The 21184-nt window shown below is 49.0% G+C and overlaps 5 protein-coding genes across 5 annotated transcripts; 3 read left to right on the top strand and 2 right to left on the bottom strand.

The window, feature by feature from the left end:
- Positions 1–5172: 5172 nt before the first annotated feature.
- FPSE_00639 (uncharacterized protein) lies at positions 5173–7475 on the top strand (the record flags this gene model as incomplete). Its single annotated transcript, XM_009253759.1, has 4 exons — positions 5173–5395; positions 5455–5688; positions 5745–6834; positions 6887–7475. The coding sequence occupies 4 exons, from the start codon at positions 5173–5175 to the stop codon at positions 7473–7475; spliced, it is 2136 nt and encodes a 711-aa protein (XP_009252034.1).
- A 2376-nt stretch (positions 7476–9851) lies between these two features.
- Positions 9852–11272, top strand: FPSE_00638 (uncharacterized protein; the record flags this gene model as incomplete). The annotated part of the gene is made up of 3 exons (XM_009253758.1): positions 9852–9906; positions 10030–10506; positions 10560–11272. The coding sequence occupies 3 exons, from the start codon at positions 9852–9854 to the stop codon at positions 11270–11272; spliced, it is 1245 nt and encodes a 414-aa protein (XP_009252033.1).
- Positions 11273–12227: 955 nt separating this feature from the next.
- FPSE_00637 (uncharacterized protein) lies at positions 12228–14645 on the bottom strand (the record flags this gene model as incomplete). Its single annotated transcript, XM_009253757.1, has 3 exons — positions 12228–12309; positions 12370–14280; positions 14335–14645. 3 exons carry the CDS (start codon positions 14643–14645, stop codon positions 12228–12230), a joined length of 2304 nt encoding a protein of 767 aa, XP_009252032.1.
- Positions 14646–15604: 959 nt separating this feature from the next.
- Positions 15605–17149, top strand: FPSE_00636 (uncharacterized protein; the record flags this gene model as incomplete). Its single annotated transcript, XM_009253756.1, has 1 exon — positions 15605–17149. The coding sequence occupies one exon, from the start codon at positions 15605–15607 to the stop codon at positions 17147–17149; it is 1545 nt and encodes a 514-aa protein (XP_009252031.1).
- Positions 17150–17723: 574 nt separating this feature from the next.
- Positions 17724–18477, bottom strand: FPSE_00635 (uncharacterized protein; the record flags this gene model as incomplete). The annotated part of the gene is made up of 2 exons (XM_009253755.1): positions 17724–17788; positions 17844–18477. The coding sequence occupies 2 exons, from the start codon at positions 18475–18477 to the stop codon at positions 17724–17726; spliced, it is 699 nt and encodes a 232-aa protein (XP_009252030.1).
- Positions 18478–21184: the final 2707 nt, after the last annotated feature.

The following is a 21184-nucleotide window of genomic DNA, read 5'->3' as shown; positions in this document are numbered from 1 at the left end:
TTGTACATCAAGAACGGCCACCCTCCCAAATGCATGCCTACCTTAGCATCAACCTGATCGACAACTCAACCCGGGTCATATTCTCTTGTCCAACCCTCCAAGAAACCATGCCTTTAACGCCTTTACAGCGGCATGACTCACCAGTTAACCTCAATAGACTGCATGAGACAGCACAATCGTGTCACTTCAAGACATGCGTTATCTGAGGTTTGTGGACAGTACAAATCAGGACAATTTGTCAAAGGTATCAATGATTCATGACCAAAACTTATAGACAGTCAGATATTTCGAGGCTTGTTCTGTACCGATTGTTACTGAGCGTGTAGTTGGTGCTGTACATGCTATTCGATATGTTAACTCACAGCTTTGCCCTCGGCCATTGATTGACAGTATTTTCCCAGAATAATGACAACGATAAATAAAACTGAGCCATCCAAGAAGGAATTTCGACTTGTTCATCGCTATCGTCGAATCCCACAGTGATGGCTGCCAGAGAGGCTTTAGATGGATAATCGGTACCGGGTAAACCGCTATTTCTAGATAGTACTTGCACCAAGTTGGGCCAGCTGCATCACTGTATCATCTCAATTACTATGCAAGTCGTACATACTATTAGTTTTTCAAAAGCGGTCAAGGCATAACTCGATAGCTGATATGCACTCAGTTTCACATACCTATCCAAAATGGGGGGCACTATAATCTTACACAGCCCATTGACAGGAACATGCTCAAAGCCGAGTACTTGATCAATATAATGTGCATCTAAGGCAAGTACAAGAACAATCTCCTCATTTTAGTGAGTTATGGTTTGAATGTTTTTGTTTTCCCAATACAAACAGCTTGCTTAGAGACTGTTGGGACTCTCAGTATGATGGACGTTACCAAGGTATCTTTCAGAAAGTTGGTGGCCAAACTGCAATGCACTTTGTAAAACTAAACAAATACCTTCGTAGATGAGATTGTTGCTGCGATAAAATTGATTCGTTCGCATGGTTTCTCCTTCATCCCTCTGATTTCAGTTCCTGCCCACTTCTGCCTTCAATCAACGGGCAATGCGGCAATCACATCGACTTTTTCCTACGCACTCTCTAGTGAGATCCGGTATCTAAGAAAACCAGGATCGAGATGGCACTCCATCAAAAGGCTCAGAAAAACTAGAGAGGCACTCGAGTACGGCAAAATTCACCTATAAGGAGTGTGATGTGACGGCGTATCAATTCTGCCGTGTGCACAAGACAGAGTGTGACAACGTTCGTCCAACAGGTAGTTTTTGTGTGCAACACAAGGTCAAATGCGTTTACCCAGACTCTGAAATGAGCGCAGTGGATAAGACCGCAGAGTGCCAAACTATAGATCGTGTTGAAACTGAAGAGGGTTTTTAAAATGTCGGCAGCTTGACCAAAGGCATCCACATCGCTGAGTATATGCATGCAACTACCTGAACGTCTCGAACACAGGCGGCCATAAGTCTATGAGCAAGCTGATTTGACAGTGCTCAGTTTCGATCGCATGAATCAACACAAATACACTCTGAACAGTTTGGTTGACTTCCTCTTACGTCTTGACACTGCAAGGCCATATTACCACGGCTAGCGCTTTACAATATCGCCTTGTGATAACGAACCATTTCCTCCGAAGTTAGAATGAGAAAAAAGTAGAGTCTTGGCATCACAGGAAAAGGGATATACAAGTCAGTTTCTGACCTGCTGTTTCTATAGTTCTCTCGAATGTTCACTCTCTTTGAATAGGCATCAACTCATCAGCTATGCTCTTGCTGCAGATGATGGTGATTTGAGACAGGGCTTCTCATTATATTTATTGATAAGCTGAGTTCTCTGTATCCTTTTTATCTAATTCAGTTTGAGCTATCAGTAACCCTTCTGACTGAGTATACCTGTCCATGGATAAGACCGACATAGTATCTATCTAGGCCAACAAGGCCAGGGACTTCGATTATCGTTCTGAGAAAATAGCAATTGGGGCTCCCGTTTAAAATAAAGAATTTCTTGAGTATACCCCCAAAGCCGAGACTGAGACTTTCCTCCAGGGGAATTTGGACTGTGTTATACTGGAATCCACCGTATTTTGAACTGTTTCCCATGTCGTGATGGTCGATACGCACCCCGCCAACTCTATATAATCTCCCTGGTGGCTGTTAATACGAGACCGATAAGAAAGTGCCATAATTCCCTCTGGGACCTTCGATAAGAGGCTTGCACAGAAGGGAAGAGGTTCAACAGGGACTCCAAGAGGCTTCTGCCTCTTAAACAATACCACCAGCGAGGTTTGTTAGTCACGGAACTCAACATCCATTGACGCTACCAGTCTTTCCAGCGAACATTGAGCAGCATTAGTATTGATGGCTTTCTTCAACTTACATGTTAAAACTTCAGTTTTGATCATGATGCCATCTTCGTCCGAAGTCCAAGCGGTAAACCCTTCGTAATGATCCGTCAGCTCTGCGCTTAGCATTCTTATGGTTACTGATGTCGAGACAGGAAGAATTCCAGTGCCCGGAAATGCGGAAGCTATAGTTCGGTACATTTTAACATGGAACCCTTCAATGTTACTGATCCAACTGTGAGGCTCATAACAGTAGGCGATCTTGAAACCACCGAGAACCCTTCGAGTGGCATCCGATCCATCATTATCGCAGCCGTCCCCCTATCTGGCATCGGACTCGCTTGGGTAGACTCCTCTTCCGTTCCTGCGCAGTGGCTGCTGAGATTCCACGACTGGCCAATACGACATTAGCCCGATGGGATGGGCTCCATCTTCAACATTGTTATTCTTGTTCCCATAGCTTGTTAGCTGCGTGCCGGCTAATCGAATCAGATCCGACACTACTACGGGAAATTCTCACAATCAGGGTGTTCGACGCTACGCATTGCTACATGTGTTGATCAAAGAGTCATGGATGATAAGTCCACTGCTTGCCTCAACGAACCAAGGAGAGGCGGTTGACCAGGGAACAGCTGCCCAAGAGATGCAGAATGCCTCATTGCACCTATCATAAGCAGGGGTTTAAAGCAACGGTAACGAGATTACAGTTCACAATGACGAGAGTGACCAAGCAACACTGAGTCACAATTCAAAGTTGCGAGCTGAGAACAAGTATGTATCATGTATAAAGAATAATTTACACGAGTGGACCTGGCTATTATCCCTGTTGTGTTTTTACTGTTGGTACAAGACAAGTCAATCGTTGTCAGAGGATTCTGACAGCAGGATAGCAGGACCCATTGTGGTCTCCATAGTGATTGGAATTCAGGCCATTGACAACTCGCAGATGATCAAGTTGTATAACCCGATTGGCTCTTCTATTCAAGTCCAACATGTATGTAACATCCAACATTCTCAGCTGGCTATAATGGATGGTCATGTCTTTGGTTTCTCCTGGCGTACGAATTCCCCCACTTGGTTAGCACGTTCATTTTGACTGACATCAGTTGGCTCGAATGTAATACGAGAACCTGCTGATCGGAGCTAATATACAGCAAGTCTTTTGTTTACTTGATGAACTTTAGTTAGTACGTATTCGGGAAGCGAAGTGTCTTTGAAAAGGGTGTCATGGTTCAAAGCAAACGCCACAAGGCACAGTGCTGTAAGAGAAAAGAAACATGGATCATGGTCACAAAGGGCAGCCAACCGGAATCGAAACACTTGTTTTATATGTCTTGTCTTGTCCCCAGTGTTTCCAGCGGCTGGTTTCCGTACTTTTATTATCGGATGTTCCCATATATACCTACGGAAGCTTCCATACGACGGAATTAAAAGACAATGAAAGTGTAGGTCTAACAGCGGCAGCATAAAGAGCAAGGGGGCATTAAAGTTTGAGTCCTTTTGATAAATCATTTTTTTGTTTCGTAAATGTATTTCTAGTCCTTGTCTTGTGTTGTGATACTCACCTCCTTTCAGGGCTGGTGAGCTTTGGCCCCCATGAGTTGCCTCTCGCCTCTTCAGGTTTGGTACTACCTGCCGTAGGTATGATGGATGCCCCAGCCTGTGTCAGCGCCTGATAATGGAACCGTTGACAGATAGATTCCTGGCAGAAGAGGCGGAACTACGTGTTAGGTTTGAGTAGATATTTAAATACCTTGCGAGGCACTGGATCGTGATGCTGTACTCGGCAAGGTTTAACAACTCGTTGGTGCAGCGCTTGGCTGCGGCACAACTGTGTTTGGATTGGATCCAAGTACGGAGACTGTAGGCAGTGTGTCCACTGAGACCCATCGTTAAATCTGACCCGACTTGCCTGGCTGCTAGAGTACCTGACAATGCATTGCATTGCCCTGCTTTTCCCCCTCGTGACATGCATCTTTCACGCTGCTCTCTATTGGATCAAGGTCCCCCCTCGTTAGCCAGCCCATGTATGTGATCGCCCGCGCATCCGCCGCAACTTTACTAGGCAAATGCAACTAAATTTGAAGTAAAAACTTCCACTACAGCGCCCTGCATGGGCCAAACGCTCTGTGCCTCGTGCCTCGTGCCTTGTTCCTATGACGGGAGAGTGTCCGAGATTTGAATTGGTTACAGCAAGTGTCAGAGTAAGAATCCTAAAAGCACCAAGATATTAGGTTGTCGGAATAAACCTCAATCGTGCCGTTGACTCCTCTTTTCTTGCACCCCTTCTTCACTTTCGCTTCTTTTGCATCTCCCCTTTCTTATTCTCAGCAAGCAAGCAATCAATCAATCGAAAGCCAATACTCAACTCGGCCATCGACTTTACTATCTCACTTTGTCTTTCTCCCCCTTAGCTCGTACAGCACCTAAACAGCTTGGCATCCGCCTTAGTTCGCCTACTACTAATCAAAGGCTTCAAAAAAGGTCCACACCAGCTCCAGCCTGGAGCTCTCCACCAACAAACTTGCCTGACCCGTTGTTACTCTACTACTACAGAACCCATTAGTCTACTACCGGGCTACCGATTCTCATCCATCACTGCCGATACCATCGACAATACCAGTTACCAAAGAGAAAAAAAAAAACAGTCCACTTTCGTCCTTGACTTTCTTTTTTTTCTCTCAACTTCCAACTCCGCGTCTTCACCTTCATACTTTAACATTGTGGGAGTAATTGAGCTCTTCTTGTCTCTTCTCCCACAGCCTCACTAGGCCTCTCCCTACCTATGCAGCTTCCATCGTATCCTGATCAACTAAACGAACCGTCGCGATGAAAGCCGCTCCTCTCATCATCAATTGGCACGACCAAAATGCCCCCGTATATTCAGCTCACTTCGAACCCACAGGAAAGGGTCGTTTAGCTACAGCGGGTGGTGACAACCACATCAGAATATGGAAGGTCCAAGTTGATGGCGAGGACCGCAAGGTCGAGTACCTTTCAACTCTTTCCAAACACAACCAGGCCGTCAACGTTGTTCGTTGGGCACCCAAGGGTTGGTTTATACTAACAGTCTCTTTTCCTTCCGCTCGTTGCTGACATTCTTCTTTCCAGGCGAGCTTCTAGCCTCTGCAGGCGATGATGGCAATGTAATTCTCTGGGTACCAAGCGAAACACCCCAAACAGCCTTCGGTTCCGATGCTCCAGAAGACAAAGAGTCATGGCGAGCGAAGCATATGTGTCGATCTAGTGGCGCAGAGATCTATGATCTAGCTTGGTCTCCTGATGGTGTACACTTCATGATCGGTAGCATGGATAACATTGCGCGAATCTACAATGCTCAGACAGGTCAGCAGACGATTACAATCGATTCGATACCCGGCAATCTCTAACACAACGAATAGGTTCCCTAGTGCGCCAGATCGCCGAGCACAGTCATTATGTCCAGGGCGTTACCTGGGATCCCCTTAATGAATACATTGCGACTCAGTCATCCGATCGATCCGTTCACATCTACTCTCTCAAGACCAAGGATGGCCAATATACTCTCAACGTAGATGACAAGCCTCCTAAACTTGCTAGCCATATCAAAACCGATCTTCCTCCCCGACGAATCTCCTCCAGCAGTCCCGCTCCTCCCGACTTTGGCCATCGCTCTTCGCTCTCCGTCCTCGACCCCCCGCCTTCTATCGGGTCGCCTGTGCCTTCTGCGCCGGGCACGCCCACCTCGTTTGCGCTTCCCATGAACCCCCCAAGTGTCGTCAGCCATAGTCGCCGGTCATCGTTTTCCTCTCGACGATCTGTATCGCCGGCGCCGTCTATGCCGCTCCCTGCAGTCATGCCCATGGATCCTTCTCCAAAACCTTCCTCGGCTATGAGCAGTGGTATGGGGATGAAGAATGCCAGCCTCTACGCCAACGAGACCCTGACATCCTTCTTTCGACGACTTACTTTCACACCGGACGGTAGCTTGCTGCTGACCCCATCCGGACAATACCAAAACCAACACCAGGCTGAGAGAGATGCGAAGCCCACCTACGAGGTGATCAACACGGTCTATATCTACACGCGTGGTGGTATCAACAAGCCCCCGATCGCTCACCTACCTGGCCACAAGAAGCCATCCGTGGTGGTTAAGTGCTCGCCTATATTCTACACGCTGCGCCAGTCTCCTCCAGTGACACGGAATATTACCATTGACACATCTTCCTCGGAAGAGCCCATCCCAGCTCTTCCAGAGCCTCTTTCTAAGCCATCGCCGGCTCCTTCGATTATGGAACCACCCCCTCCACCGGCGAACACATCTGAAACCAAACCATCGGGTGCAGATGCAGCTTCAACCACACCGGGTCCCAAGCCTGCCTTTTCGCTTCCTTATCGTATGGTCTATGCAGTGGCTACACAAGATTCGGTTCTACTTTACGATACTCAACAAAAGACTCCTATCTGCGTTGTTAGCAACTTGCATTGCGCTACATTTACTGACTTAGCGTGGTAAGTTGAACAGTCACTCATATGATTAGAAGCCTATTAACAAATCAACTAGGTCAAGCGATGGCCTGACCCTAATGATCTCCTCGTCTGACGGGTTCTGTTCTGCTCTATCATTCGCAGCTGGGGAACTGGGCGACATCTACAAGGGCGAAGTTGGTCCTCCTAAGCCCCAAACAGCTGCCTCATCCAACCAGAGTACCCCTCTGCCTACGCCAACAAATGTGTTTGCACCACCTTCACCATTTCCCAATGGCTCACATCACCAACATCGCAACTCGGCCAGCTCATTCACGGCGCCCTCCCCTCCTCAATCGGCTTCGGTTGCTTCTCAGCGCCCGTCGTCTCCTGCGCGATCGAATTCGGCATCATCGATTGCCACCATCACTACGCAGGCCAGCACTGTGCCTGCTGCTGGAGTGGTTACGAACCCAACTCTTATTTCTGGTAACGTTCCAGGCATTGCTGCGACAAACTCCGGCAAAGTGACAGGTGTGCCATTGACTACGCCTCCTGAAACACCCCGAAGTGCCAATGCTACAGTTGTGGGCAGCAAGCGTGAAGCGAGCGAGAGCGAGAAAGAGGACGTCAAGGAGCCTAAAAAGAGGAGAATTGCACCAACCCTTGTGGAGCCCAAGAATTGATCGGACCCTTTTGCAAGAAAGAGTATTAGTGTGCGTTGAAAAGGGTGTTTTGTTTCTTTGTTTATGCAGTGTTCATTCGGAAACGGAGTGACTCGGTCTACGGTCATGGAAGTCCGTGATTTAGCAAGCATGGAAAGGCGTTTGACGAGTCTGATTAAGATGGACTGATTTACAGCGTATCACAACAACTAGGAAGTTGTCTGGGTCAACCTACAGGATAGGATCTTCGTCAGGTATGAGGTAGACGAGCTATACAGCCATGCATATGCACATGCACGGTACGCATACGCCTGACTATCTATATAGTGTAGACAATAAAATTTGATAAAAGTCTTAGCTGCGTCTGCATTTGCCTTGGCCAATCTTATTTTAATCATGGCTCTTAACCTTTGTGCTGAACCAACTGCTCAACGCCCTCGTCACTCGTCCCAGAACGAGCCTGGGTAAGCGAGATCCGCGAAGACCAATACCGGTCTTTCGGGCTTGACAAGCTTCGTGTAGGAGGGTTTGTGGTGTTGATGTAGGGGATGATGAGTCTTCAGATGATGAGTGTTTCCTTTTTTTTTGCGGTAGGACACTACATGTTCCCGTGTCCAATATGAGAAGAGAGCCAGTTGAGTGGGAGGCGGTTTCTTTAAGGTGGTTCTAAGCATGAGGATCAGTATACCCAGAGAAGAGCTGTTCGTGTAGCCATAGACAGTGTATTTATGCCTCAGTCGCACTTCTGTTCAACTGCATCTAGTCCGGGCCACCTGAAAGTCCATATGATGGCCTAACTACCACTGCTCGTCCAGTTGACCTGAGGGCGGAGATCATAGTACGTGCCTACAACGGGATGGTCATGGTAATGAATAACAGGTGAGCACCCTGAGGCGCCCCAGAGTTTGTGTCGTATAGTGGCGCATACTCAGATTTTGATACTGTCGTCGAAGAGACTATATTCTTGACATGTGATCCTTTATAGGGGAAAGGTGATCATCTACAGTGGCTGAGCCAGGCTCGATATTCACGGTTGTTGTAGATTTTGAGGGCCATATCGAGTCTGGGGACCACGCAAGGTTTCGTCTCTTGATAAACGGGTTAGGCATAAGACCTGGACTTGATGATCGTTTTCCTGTCACGATATCATGTTGTTGTGTTTATAGACATCAGACGATAATTAGCTATGGAGCTATCATCTTTACTTCTCAATTGTTCCGTTAGTATATAGCTAGCCTTGTCTCTTATGATAATCAACCCTCCCATGAACGCAATGGCAGTAATGTGATACTCAAATACCACAGCGACTGTGCAGGGTCGTATAAGTCGACGACCCTGCCAAGAATCTTTTTATTACATGGGTTCTATCTAGACTAAGTAGTTGCCAAAGTATAGACTGAACCATAGTTTTCATACACAACCTCCCTATCTTTAAATCATGACGAGGTGCATGGAAAGATACATTGTATTGACGCAAAATTGACAAGATCACCCATCACTCAATGGGGAAACCGAAGGCGTGGCGAAACGGGAAAGCCTCAGCGTCACATGGAAAGTTTTCAACCGGCTAACCTAACGGACAAAGCCAAACGGCTTCTGATGAAGTGAGGGAAAGTGGCTGCAATTAACCATTAGCATGGTTGAAATACTGATATTATCATGCACGACATGCTGGCCTAAGAGAAGACAAATAATCTCAAACTTTAAACAATCATGAATCCCCAACTTGCGGCAAGCACTCTGCACTCTTACTTCCTCAAACGGTAAAAATAACGAGTACCTAGGTAGGAAGGCGGCAGGCGGGGCCCAGACTCTAACCTGCCGAGGTCTGGCTCCTGCTTTTCCGTCCCCATCTCGTGTCGCCCCCGGATTTCTTGCTTAAACTTGGACGCGCCTACCTCCACTCCAGTTCACAGGTCCAGGGTCCACTATTTTTGTCTCTAATCAACTCAATCTTTCTCGGCTTTTCTCTAACTAGCGACATCTCTCTCCTTGCTCTTGCATCTCATCTTTCCGTGCCCACGCCTGTCGCCATCACAATCCTTCTCAACACTGCGACGACTCGACCTTTTATCATTCATCTACGCTCACGGCGGCACTTTTTCCCGTATTCCGAGGCAACTCCGTTGCCCCCGCGCGCCGTGTGAACGCTAACTGGGGGTTGCATATAATCACGGAGTCAGTCCCCGATCTTGCGTCCGGTACACTTCCCGAGGTCCACCACCCAACGTCACGAGGAGTGCCATACAGCCAGGCCGAGTCGACTCCTCAAAGAGGCTCAACAGATTAGAAGACAGGACTCCTGGCATTACGGTACCGCTGCCCGGTAATTCATTGTCCGGCCCCGGCCTTAATCTCCTCCCTACGACAACATCCCCATCATCACATCACTATCCAATGGCTTCTCCGCCTAAGCCCTGGGAGCAACCTGGCGCGGCTGCGACTGCTGCTAGTAAGTCGCGATCATCAATTCCATCTTCCTTCATTCTCCATTTCTTCTCTATCACGTTTTGTGTCAATCGCCTGAGCCTGATCCATCGCCTCTAAACGCTCGGTTGCTTACTAGTTGACACAGTCCCTTCCATCTCTCCCTCAGTCGCATCGACCATCGATTCACCCGACGCCCCTCCAGTCCCCAACCGTCCTGCATCTCTTACATCTACCGTCAATCAGAACGCTGCCAACTACAGCCGGATGAATTCCTCACCATATGGCTCCATGGGTGGCACCATGGGCGGCGCCTACTCGTCACCCTATTCTAGCCCCTACTCGCGATTTGGAATGGGTGGCATGGGAGGCATGAGTGGTGGCTACGGCAGCATGTACGGAGGAGGATATGGTGGTTATGGAGGAGGCATGTACGGCGGCATGGGTGGTGGCATGTACGGTGGTGGTATGGGGGGAATGCCTGGCGACCAAAACAGTTTGACAAACTCGTTCAACAACAGCACACAAGCTACTTTCCAGATGCTCGAGGGTATTGTCACAGCTTTTGGTGGTTTTGCGCAGATGCTCGAAAGCACTTACATGGCCACTCACTCTAGCTTTTTTGGTAAGTCATTGTCCACCCGTTGGTCCACATGTCTGTTTACTAATATCTACTAGCCATGGTCTCTGTTGCTGAACAATTCGGTAACTTGAGAGATACCTTGGGCTCAGTATTGGGCATCTTCACATTGATGCGATGGATCAGAACTTTGATTGCCAAGATCACCGGTCGACCGCCGCCTGTCGATGCGACCGCTCTCACACCGGCAGCCTTTGCTCGCTTCGAAGGCCGCAGCATTGGTCCTGATGGCAACCCTCTTCCTGCCAAGGCCAGCAGGAAGCCTCTCATTTTCTTTGTCCTGGCCGCGTTTGGTATTCCTTATCTCATGTCCAAGATGATTAGATCGCTTGCTGCCTCACAAGAGCAGGAGCAGAAGCGTCTCCAAGCCCAGGCTATCGAATCACAGCAGCCCGTCGACCCCTCCAAGCTCGAGTTCTGCAGACTTACTTTCGACTTCCTCCCTCAACCCAACACTGGCATGGAGCTCGAGGCTCGCAAGGGCGACCTTGTCGCTGTTCTCAACAAGAATGACCCATCCGGCAACCCCAGCGAGTGGTGGCAATGCCGCGCTCGCGATGGCCGTCAAGGTTATCTACCCTCTACCTATCTCGAGGTCATCAAGCGTCCTACGCAAGAGCCTAAGAAACTCAAGGCCGCCCCTAGCGAGAACAGCCGCGCAAACTCCCTGACAAGTTCGATTATGCGCCCCGAGGACGGCAAGGAGTATGCTTCAGCCGACGGCATGCAGAGGAGCCACTTTTACTCATAGAATTTGCTTGCAACGCATTGGAAACGTCGATAATAACATGTGAGGACGAAAGTCTGTACGATTCTGTCTTGAGTAGGTCGGGGTGCATTTGGTGATTGGATTACAAAAGTCATCACGGAGTTGTGGTTGGGTTTTCTTACGCATAATTCCTAGCGTTTGGGTTCATCATGTCTTGCGATAGCAGGGAGTACAATCCCGAAAAGATATACATTATATATATTCACTCTCAAGTCATTATAGCGCTTGATCAGCGTTTCGTCATATTGGACATGAACTACATGGATATGGTCTCTAATGTGCAAGGTGATGTGTAAATCTAAACCAGATGCTTGCATGTGACCCAAGAAGAGATGTTGTGACCTTTATGCATCCTTCGGCAGAAGGCCAAAGATCACGCTGGATTAGAAAGAACGTCGAGTATGTAAAGAAGAGCTCGGAGTTTGAGGCTTCAAGTGTCGACCTTTGAATGTTCAGCTGGGCCTGGCTGTATAGCCCCAGTCACTCCAGTACCTAACCGAGAACGATGATATATCATTACATCGATTATGCCTCCTACACGGACGCGCCCATGCATAATCAGCGTGTCAACGAAGTCAAAGACTTAGATAAGAGCTTTGAGTAGTTTCAAATGAAGCAGCACGGTAGTTGGAAGTCACCTGGTAGTATGTGTGAGAATCTCTTCACTGCTGTTAGCTTGGTATTTACATGCGTAGTGTCTATGTTGACACTAGTCACACCCATTTGTGTGAACAGATCTCGGAGTTACAACTCCTTGTCCACTAATAAGCCCTCCGTAAATGGAATCCGGACATTCGAATACATAGACATGGCCATGTCATCCCGTGTCCAGACCACCTCCGCCATATGACAAAGATGTCAACCAAAATAAACTCCAAATCACCTTCAACTTTTTATTTTACATTTTTGTACGCCGGTCGCTGTTTTTCTTTCTCCATTAACCCTCAGCCTCGTACGAATTGGACTTGTGCTTGGGTTGGAACTTGAATGTTGGGTGGACAGGACCGAGGAACATCTCACTGTAAACACATATCGTTAGCACTCTTGTCTACCTAAGACGGTGATAACCCGCGACTTACCTGATCTTGATCCAGTCCCTGAAGTTGCTCGACGCCATGAGGGTCTCCATCTCGTCTCGGCCCTCATACGCGGGAGGGCGGTCGTTGAGGTCAGGAGGGAGACGCTCAAGCAAGCCAATAGGAACGTAACGGTGGGCAAAGCTAAGCCACTCGAGGAGGAAGCGGCGAGTGAAGCCGATGCCAAGCTCATCAGAACCCCAGGCGTCGAGACCGTAGCGCACGAATTTCTCAATATAGCGGAGACGCTCACTGGATGACTTGTCGAGATACTGGCCCTTCTCAATCTCTTCAAACAGCCAGGGCTTGATGAGAGCACCGCGACCAATCATGACGGTATCAACACGAGCCTTCTCGATATGTTCGTAGTACTCGACATGAGAGTAACAGTCACCATTGCCGAGGAAGTACATACGGCCATCCTTGGCGTTCGGGAGGCTGCTGGCGTCCGGCTCAGCAATGGTATCAGTCAGAGAATCCTTCTCCTTGTTGTAAGTCTTGATGAGAGCAGCACACTCGCTGATGTAGCCCCAGTCGGCCTTCTTGGTGTAGCGCTGTTCGCGGCTGCGACCGTGAAGAGTGAGGGCAGCACATCCAGGAGCACCAAGGCGTTCCCTGTGTTCTCGTGCACCAAACGCCAGCTTACCAATGAGCTGGGTAGCTGTAGGGCGAGAGTTTCGAATGCCAGTGCGGATCTTGGCAGTGATAGGAACCTCTCCCGACACAGCGTTCATGCCTCGAATCATGCGCTCAAGTTTGCCAGAGTTCTCAAGAAGTGCTGACCCACCACCAGACTTGAAAACCATGTCAATGGGACACCCGCAGTTGAGGTCGATGAGACGAAGGTGGGGGCAGAAGCGGTTTAGAACATCAGCAGCCTTCGTGACAACCCAGTGATTGTTTCCAGAAATCTGAGCACCAAACTTGATGTCCTTGGAGTGGTTATAGTCGTCAAAGATGGGAACAGAGCCAGGGTTGAACTTGGGAGGGGTAATCTCAGACTCGTGGGCCTTGAGGAGCGTCCAGTCCGCCTTTGTTCCTTGGATCAGGGGCATACTTAGAGCCATTTCAGAGTAGGTAAGCTGAGCGCCAAGCTCGACACAAAGTCGACGGAAAGGAAGATTTCCTTGTGTAGTGAGAGGTGCCAGGGTGGGTGTCTCGGCACCGAAGTAAAGGCGACGCTTTTCAGAAGGCTTGAAAGGAGGATCGACATAGCGGGCACGAAGATCCTCGATTCCCTCGTCGGACTGGTTCTTACGACGGTTCATGAACTCCTCGCTCAGTTTGGCTTCTTTATTAAGCCAACCGATGTACTGTTCAGACTGTGTGAAATCGGTCCGCTTGCGGTTGAGGGCGATCTTCTTGTCAATGCCGACGACGTTGTAGATGGCGGGTCGCTTCTCCTCCGATCCCTCATCTGCAGGCTCGCCATTCTCGCCATCATTAGCAGAAGTGCTGATAAGCACCAACTCCTTTCTTCCATCCTCGTGCTCGATCTCCTTCATGTGGCTTTTGACAAAGCGGCACTTCCAGCCTGCAGAGCAATGGCCGTGGGCCTCGAACACAGGACATTTGCCCTCAAAGGTCTCAACGTCGCCTCGGCGTCCCTCATCAAGATACTTGCGAAGATCGTGGGAAAGGTTGCAGCGATCACCAAACCTACATTCCCTGGGGGAAAACTCGGGGTAGAATGCTCGACTGTTGCAGAGGCGAAAAGCGTCGTCGAACTTGCCAAAGTCACGTTCTGTGTTTTGGCCCTTTTTCTTCTTGTCCTTCTTGTCCTTCTTTCCCTTGCCCGCCTTTCGGTTGTCATCTTGGCCCTCATTGTCGGCAGTACCGCGCGCCTCGGCTGCATCGTCGTCATTCACAACATCAGTAGATGTATCCTTGAATGTTGACAAGTCGACAAGATACCTATTCAGGAAGTGTCAGCCTCTCTTGTGTACATCACGGCTTGAATAAACTCACTCTTTCTTAATGGGAGCAATTCCCTTGGTACGCCCGTCAACATGTTCCGGCTTGGAGTCTGGGTTTGGCTCCTCAGTCACATTCTCCTTGTCACCATTTGTCACGTTTCCGTTCTCCTTGCTTGCAGGCGCATCATGCAGACCTTCTCCGGGCACAGACTCAGTGGGGATCGAGTCGTTCATCTTAACTCGCTTCGAAGCCCGCTCTCCATCATCGGTGGAAGTTTCGATGTTGCTTGCATCAGCTACGAGCTCGGCATGCTCATGGCCTGGGGAGACGTCACCCATCAGAGCGTCTGGTTGCTCACTCATGATGCTGATGCTTTTGGTGGAGTGATATTTTCTGAGAGACGCTTACTACTCAAGGAAGAGTAATGAAAGATAAAATATCGGAGCGAATGGCACAACTATAAAAATGAGTGTATGCTTTATGAAGAGAGCGAGCGGATGTAAGAGATGAGTTGAGGTGAAGATGGAAAGAAGGAAGGAAGGAAGCATGTGAGGTTGTACGAGAAAAGATTCTCCTCCTGCATGTATTTGTGGTGTTGCCTTACCGTTCAAACTACCACCAGGTAGTAGTGAATAACATGCGAATTTGAAAATGTTTGTAGCTGCCTGCTACGGGTAAAGATCAATCGTCAAAATGAGATCAATCACTTTGAGTGTATCCGAACATAGAAAAATTCCTCGATTGGGTCGTCTAAAAGAGATGTTAGATGTCACCCTAGATGCACTAACAACTATCGGGGGTCCCTTTCCGTTCTGGGCTATGAGGTCAGAGAGCACGCAGACAAATCGGGTACCTGCTCCACGCTCGCGACACCTCCACTATCCCTGACGCCCCCCACAACTAGCCATAGGGGCCAGGTCTCACTAAGAGCGCTCTAGATTCAGGGCTACAATCGCTAAGAGGTACTCGGGTGCTTGGACTCGACAGGAAGACCAACTGCCAAAGCCGACCCTGGGCAGCTCTAACGTTGCATGAATGATCCTACCTTAGTACTTGGGCTTTGGCATATGGATCATTCCTTTGCTGTCATTGTCACCGTCTACAGCTCGTCTGCCCTCTCCTCGCTTTACTGTTTTGGCGCATCACCAAATGGGGGCTGTTCCTAATTGATTGCTTTTTCTTTCATTGTCTCTGTCCACTTGTACACGTATAAAGTGGTCTTTGCCCTCCCACTCCAGCTCATCTCTTCCCCCACCTCGCCCGGTCCAAGTCACAAGCTCAAGATCTCGTCTACGGGCAATGAGGAAGAGCCTACGAAGTCATGGCGGATCCGCGGAGGTCTCCCGATAAGTCACTTCTCAAGACAAGAGGTGCTCAACCACAGCAGAGATCACCAGCTCCAGCAGCCCCAATGCGAGGGCAGAGCTTTGTCGACGACGATTCCGACGACGATGACGAGTCAAGCGATCAGATGCCCTTGCCAAGGAGTCATACACCAGGTCATCTCGCCAGCAAAAGCATACAAGCGAATCGCCGGAAACCCTCGGATCTTTCCATCCGACAACGCTCCCAATCCGCATCACAAACCGCATCCCAACCTCCATCACAGCCCGCCTCGCAGGGAGCCTCCACGACCTCGAAAACAGCGACCTACAAACCACCGCCTGCTTTATCAAACAACGCCGGGGATGCGTCAAGCGAAGGAGACAGACGTACGCGGCGGCCTACCGCTTCACGGTCGACATCCGCCATAACCAGTCGGACAACCGCACAAGCAGCCGCACGATATGGATCGCATAGATCCCGCACATTCTACGAGGAATACACGCCGTACCCCTTACTTCCGGACCCAAAAACATCTCCCAAAGTCGACGTGGCTCCCGCATCGGGTATGTACTGGTCCAGGGCACCCGTGTCAGGCGCTTCTCACACCTCGTTGCGAGCACATACAACAACTATCATTGGTTCAAACGTATATGTCTTTGGCGGCTGCGACTCAAGAACGTGCTTCAACGATCTTTATGTGCTGGATGCGGATTCCTTTCATTGGACTATACCTTATGTCGTTGGGGATATACCTGTTCCTCTGAGGGCCATGACGTGCACTGCTGTTGGCAAGAAGCTTATCGTGTTTGGTGGAGGCGACGGTCCAGAGTACTACAACGATGTTTATGTTTTGGATACAACAAACTTCCGGTGGACGAAGCCAAAGATCATAGGAGATAAGATGCCCTCGAAGCGAAGAGCGCATACTGCTTGTCTGTACAAGAACGGTCTATACGTTTTTGGTGGCGGTGATGGCGTCCGGGCCTTGAATGATATCTGGCGATTAGACGTTGCCGATGTTAACAAGATGTCATGGCGATTGGTCTCAAGTTCCGACAAGGCGAGTCCTGGGACCAAAGATTACAGACCCAAAGCAAGGGGCTATCACACTGCCAATATGGTGGGCAGCAAACTCATCATTTTTGGTGGCTCAGATGGCGGTGAATGCTTTGACGACGTATGGGTATACGATGTTGACGCGCAAGTGTGGAAAGCAGTGGCCATACCCGTTGCCTTTCGTCGCCTGTCACATACGGCCACAATAGTCGGCTCATATCTCTTCGTTATCGGCGGACACGACGGAAGCGAGTATTCCAACGACGTCTTGCTCCTGAACCTGGTTACGATGACATGGGATAGGCGCAAGGTCTATGGAAAAGCGCCTTCGGGCCGTGGCTATCACGGGACGGTGTTGTATGACAGCCGGCTCATCATTATTGGAGGATTCGATGGAAGCGAGGTGTTTGGCGATGTTATGCTGCTAGAGCTGGCTGTCCATGCGTATTACTCGCAGATCAGTCACTTCACCATCGAGGTGTAATCGTAAGATGTTGCAGCTCTGTCTGGATATATTACAGTGTGTTTTACTAATTGATTTGTTGTTATGGGACGGTAACTGGATCCTTGACGAGGGGGCTAGCAGGGAGTCGACGGTGTAGATCTTTTGTTTACATAGTATAGAGGAATTTCAGATGCTGGGTCATCTTTTCTGATTTTCCAGACTTGGTATTACACGTTGTGTAGGTGATATGTTGTAGGTATGGCTAACTATGATACAATGAAAGCAATTCAAGTTCCAACCAAAGCCTGCCCCGGAACACTATTCAGGTCATCACGTCTCCGACCGAATGGATGAGAGCTCGGGTAGAAAAACACAAATGAACATTTTTTGCTCTATAGACTATCATATAACAATGGTCTCCATTTGCTCCTTGGCTCGACACTTCGTAAAACTCCTTCTCTTGCCACCATGTGTACAATTTTCCCCCATTCGCCAGATAAGCTCAATCGATTCGGTTCAACGCAATATTAGAAGATAAACGGCTCAGGATGGTTGTGTGATGCGGAATGATTTTGAATAAGGTAGGATTATCGCTTCAGAGGCAGAGGCTTATTCAGGCCTTGCTCCCTTGAGCTTGCTTCTTTTCAGCCAATCGTCGCTCTTCAGCAGCAACCATATCTATTCCACAAATTAGCCTCATGTGCCTTCTCGGAGAATCGCATGTGAAACTTACCCTTCCAGAGGTCCTGGCCCTCATACTCCTCCTTGTGAATCTTTTTCTCGATAAGACGCTTGTGTTCGGGGTCGTTGGGGTCGACAACCATGACGGTCTGCCAGCGGCCCTCACCCTTCTTGGCGTCATTCACCTCAAAGATTGCAGAGATGATGAGAACCGCGAGAGTAAGGCCCTGTGCGTACACACGAGCCTGGACGACCTTGTTGGCTGTGTTCATGGGCGAGCGGCTGACCATGGCAAATGCAACACCCATGGAAGCCAGCCATGAAACGAAGACGATGGAGTAGCGGTTCTCCTTTCCGTACTCCATAAACCGCTCCATTGCGGTCTGGTTCTCGCGAACAATTTGCTGCGCGCGCTGGGTCTGGTCCTCGTAAAAGTTCATGGGGTTCTGCTTCTTCTGGAAATCCATGGACCAGCGATCGGCGTTGATGATGGCACCGAAAGTACCGGCAGATGTGACGAGGAAGGTCCTGAAGGGAAGAGTGAGGCCGCGGAAAGCAGGGTATCGCCTTGAGGCAAGGAAAACACCTCCAAGACCGACTGTGAGACCAAGACTGCCTCCGATGAAGCCACCCTTGAGGACGGCCGAGTAATGCGCCTCCTCTTCTTCCTTTGTGAGAATCTTCATGGTTGCGATACGATTGGTGACGAGAGCAGGCTGGTTTTAGAGGTGAGAACAGGTCGCGAGGCGAAGGGAGAGATGTTTGTAGAGATGATGTTTGTCTGTCCCGAGGTGCGAGAGCTTGAGTTTCCAAGATCAAAGTCGTATGACGACGGAATGATAGAGGTGGGTTGCAGCGCGCGGTTTAAACCCAGTGTGGGTCGATTCCAGTTCTCGGGGTTCGATTTGATGTAGTAAGTAATAAGGTACTCGCTCTCTCGATGCCTGAGGGCGGCAGCTAGAGGAAGTGCGTAAGTCGTGATGATCAAATTCGTCCAAGATTGTGAATTGGGTGATATTCTCTGCAATAAATAAGTTTCATAAAGCCCTTTTCACTTTATCCTGGCATGAGATATCGCAATTGTATGTACCTCTTTTTCTTCTTGCATGACGGCTTTCAGCCATGCATGATGTCAGATTCTTCCGAAGTCGCGGCGCAAACAGTCACCGAACTATGACCGAATCGCCGAATGGTTGACAGTTCGAACCATGGTTCGAACTGAGAGGATTATCGTGTATCAATGGTCTGTATTTGCCTGCAACTGTGCCGATACATGCTGATTGTTAATTTTGGATAGCAAATAGTAACAGTCATGTTGACTTATCCGGACAATCCGTCATGGAAGCCAGTACAATTGTCCTGTAGCAATACCATCACGTCTTTCTTGCAGTCCGCTATAAGCAGACACTAGACATTAATCGATGGCCACTTACCCTACATTCTAGAAGGGTTTGACTGTCATTTCTGTCTCAGCTTCACACCAGTCCAATTCGAACATGGCCCAGCACTGCTCATAGGATGATAGCACATTTAATACTACCCAGTCACGCCGCAGGAGGCCGTAGCGTATCTCTTTCAGCGGCAGTGATTGCGGCATCTTGCTGTCAAGACGGCATACTACCTCACCTCGCCAACCTGCCTGTCATTGCTCGTGCCCGGCCTTAGCACGGATGCATGATTCAGATTTCAGGGGTGTTCTTCTAGAATAAATCGATAAACTAGCGGCTCATCTCTCGGCATCACCGCTGACATTAACATTGAAATCTCAACATCCCGAATCACAAGCAAACTGAACGAAACCAACCTTCTTCTGGCCTTTCATTCTCGGGGCTTCGGCTCTAAACGGCACACGATCCACCAGCGAGCGTCCATGTGTCGGCATGTTTACGTGAGGTAGCCGTTCCGTTCCAGAAGCCGCATGTGCGCACAGCTGTTTGTAATCACAAGCCATCCAGCCACGTTGTAGATATCGCCTCATCTTGTTAGTGCTGTGTGCGTACCGAGAGTACCGTCCCTGTTCCTTGAAAAATAATGTGTGAGATCGGGGCGCTCCGAGGAACGCCTCATGGCATGTTGACAAGAAAGGTAAAATTGCCTTTTTAGTTGTACCAACCACCAAATGGCATGTTGACAAGGGGAATGTGCCGGGAAAAAGGATTGGACCCTTGCTTCGATCACTTACCTAAAGTGATCATGAACAAGAAACAGTTGACATGTGTGATTGGTGGCTATTCCTGGTAAGAAAAGCATCCCTATCCTTGTCCAACCTACCCGGGACTTGCCTGTACACAACTGTTGACGACATGTGATGTGGTTTCCATCAAAATAACACGTATCTGTGAGGATGAATGGTTTCTTGTGATAGTGGTATCCTAACCCTCACCTAAGCTTCGTTGCACAACTCTTTTGGCACTGAAGCTAGTTTTTGATATCCCCCAAGTGGGACTATCCATCATCGGTTCTGACGAAAAGAACGTGGAGAAATCCAACCCGCTGTAAAGGCTCTTGAGCGGTCTGAAATAGACCGATCCGCGTCAACTCAGTTGTTGATTAAGATCACTCCGCAACAGCTTTATCTCTTGGGTCGCAGCTAGCATTGTTATCCCCATCCTCCTGAAGCTATGAATCAACCTAAGCCTCGTGGCCGGAATCTAAGCAGCGTTGCCAGTTTTGACATTGTTAGACTGCCCATAGACCAGCACTACTACCCGCCCTCCTAGGTATCAAAAATCCCGAGCCAATGCGATACTGTAACAGGGTTAAGCTTCCAACAAGCGCTTTGCTCTTTAATCTTCTTTCAAGCGCCAAGTGACCAATCCGCAGAAGTCTCTAGGCGCATGCCTGCCACCGCCGGTGGCAAAACCACGAGTCGGATCAACAATGAGACTACAGTGTGATGCTGTAATTATCACCAACGACAAGGAAGCAGAGGGAAAGGGGCAAGACACTATCTAGGCAATCCTTGTTCTCACACTATTCTACCACGTGGCAACCATCGGACTCACCTTGTCTGCATGTACACCACGTCTCAGATAGTGCTTGAGAGCATCTAAGAAGTATAAAGTTATCATGGCTTCGAACTAAGCCTACTAAACTCAGGCTATTTCGGCTCAACATTTCTCATAACCTCGGCTGCCTTGCTCTGGAAAGATGCGCGCTGATGAAACTGATGCGTCCTGCATGTATAAGGAGTTTGTTATTGAAAAACACCAACATAGCGAAATCGATCCTTCCCAACCCCACCTGCATGCAAGGAGTCACGTTTACCCATCGTCAGTATGTAGATCTTCAGGACTCCCTGCATATCTTCACTAGTTAGGTAGCTTCAGTAATTTCATTGTATTAACCCAATGCGAATTCCCGACTCGTGGAATTGTTGTCCGTTTGACCCGA

The sequence above is a fragment of the Fusarium pseudograminearum genome, chromosome 1 (genome assembly GCF_000303195.2).
Source record: "Fusarium pseudograminearum CS3096 chromosome 1, whole genome shotgun sequence".
In the NCBI taxonomy this organism is placed as follows: domain Eukaryota; kingdom Fungi; phylum Ascomycota; class Sordariomycetes; order Hypocreales; family Nectriaceae; genus Fusarium; species Fusarium pseudograminearum.
The sequence above is the reverse complement of the archived record's forward strand: the minus strand, read 5'-3'. Positions and strand labels throughout refer to the sequence as shown.